This window comes from Penaeus monodon, chromosome 34 (genome assembly GCF_015228065.2).
Source record: "Penaeus monodon isolate SGIC_2016 chromosome 34, NSTDA_Pmon_1, whole genome shotgun sequence".
In the NCBI taxonomy this organism is placed as follows: Eukaryota; Metazoa; Arthropoda; class Malacostraca; order Decapoda; family Penaeidae; genus Penaeus; species Penaeus monodon.
Window position 1 is genome coordinate 20,384,254 of NC_051419.1, and position 366 is coordinate 20,384,619.

The following is a 366-nucleotide window of genomic DNA, read 5'->3' on the forward strand; positions in this document are numbered from 1 at the left end:
AATATTATCATATTTTCTGCTTAATTAAGTGCACAAATATCACCCTATGAAGAAGCACACGTACGCGTATTTTTGGTCCACACAAATCACAGCCATCCGAACACAACTCGGCCTCTCACCCCCCTTACCCAAGGCAACCCGCAACCCACATCCACTAATCCCCCTCCCCCTCTCTCCCCTGCCCCCCGCAAGGCCTCGGCTGGGGCATGGTGATGATGACGGCCCTCTTCTGCGTCTACTACAACATCATCCTGGCGTGGGTCCTCTTCTACATCTTCGCCTCCTGCACCGGGTCCTTGCCGTGGGCGACCTGCGACGGCGATTTCAATTCTGTGGGTGAGTCACCAACGGCCGGGATTGGGATTT

General features: G+C 54.9%; 1 protein-coding gene across 1 annotated transcript in view; it reads left to right on the forward strand.

The window, feature by feature from the left end:
- Positions 1 to 328, forward strand: part of LOC119594639 (sodium- and chloride-dependent GABA transporter 2-like) — a gene marked incomplete at its 3' end in the record, with an annotated part of 7,976 nt that extends 7,648 nt beyond the window's left edge. Inside the window, 1 exon segment of the mRNA XM_037943688.1 lies at positions 193 to 328. Within this exon segment, the coding sequence (XP_037799616.1) occupies positions 193 to 328 (136 nt within the window).
- Between the last annotated feature and the right edge of the window lie 38 nt (positions 329 to 366).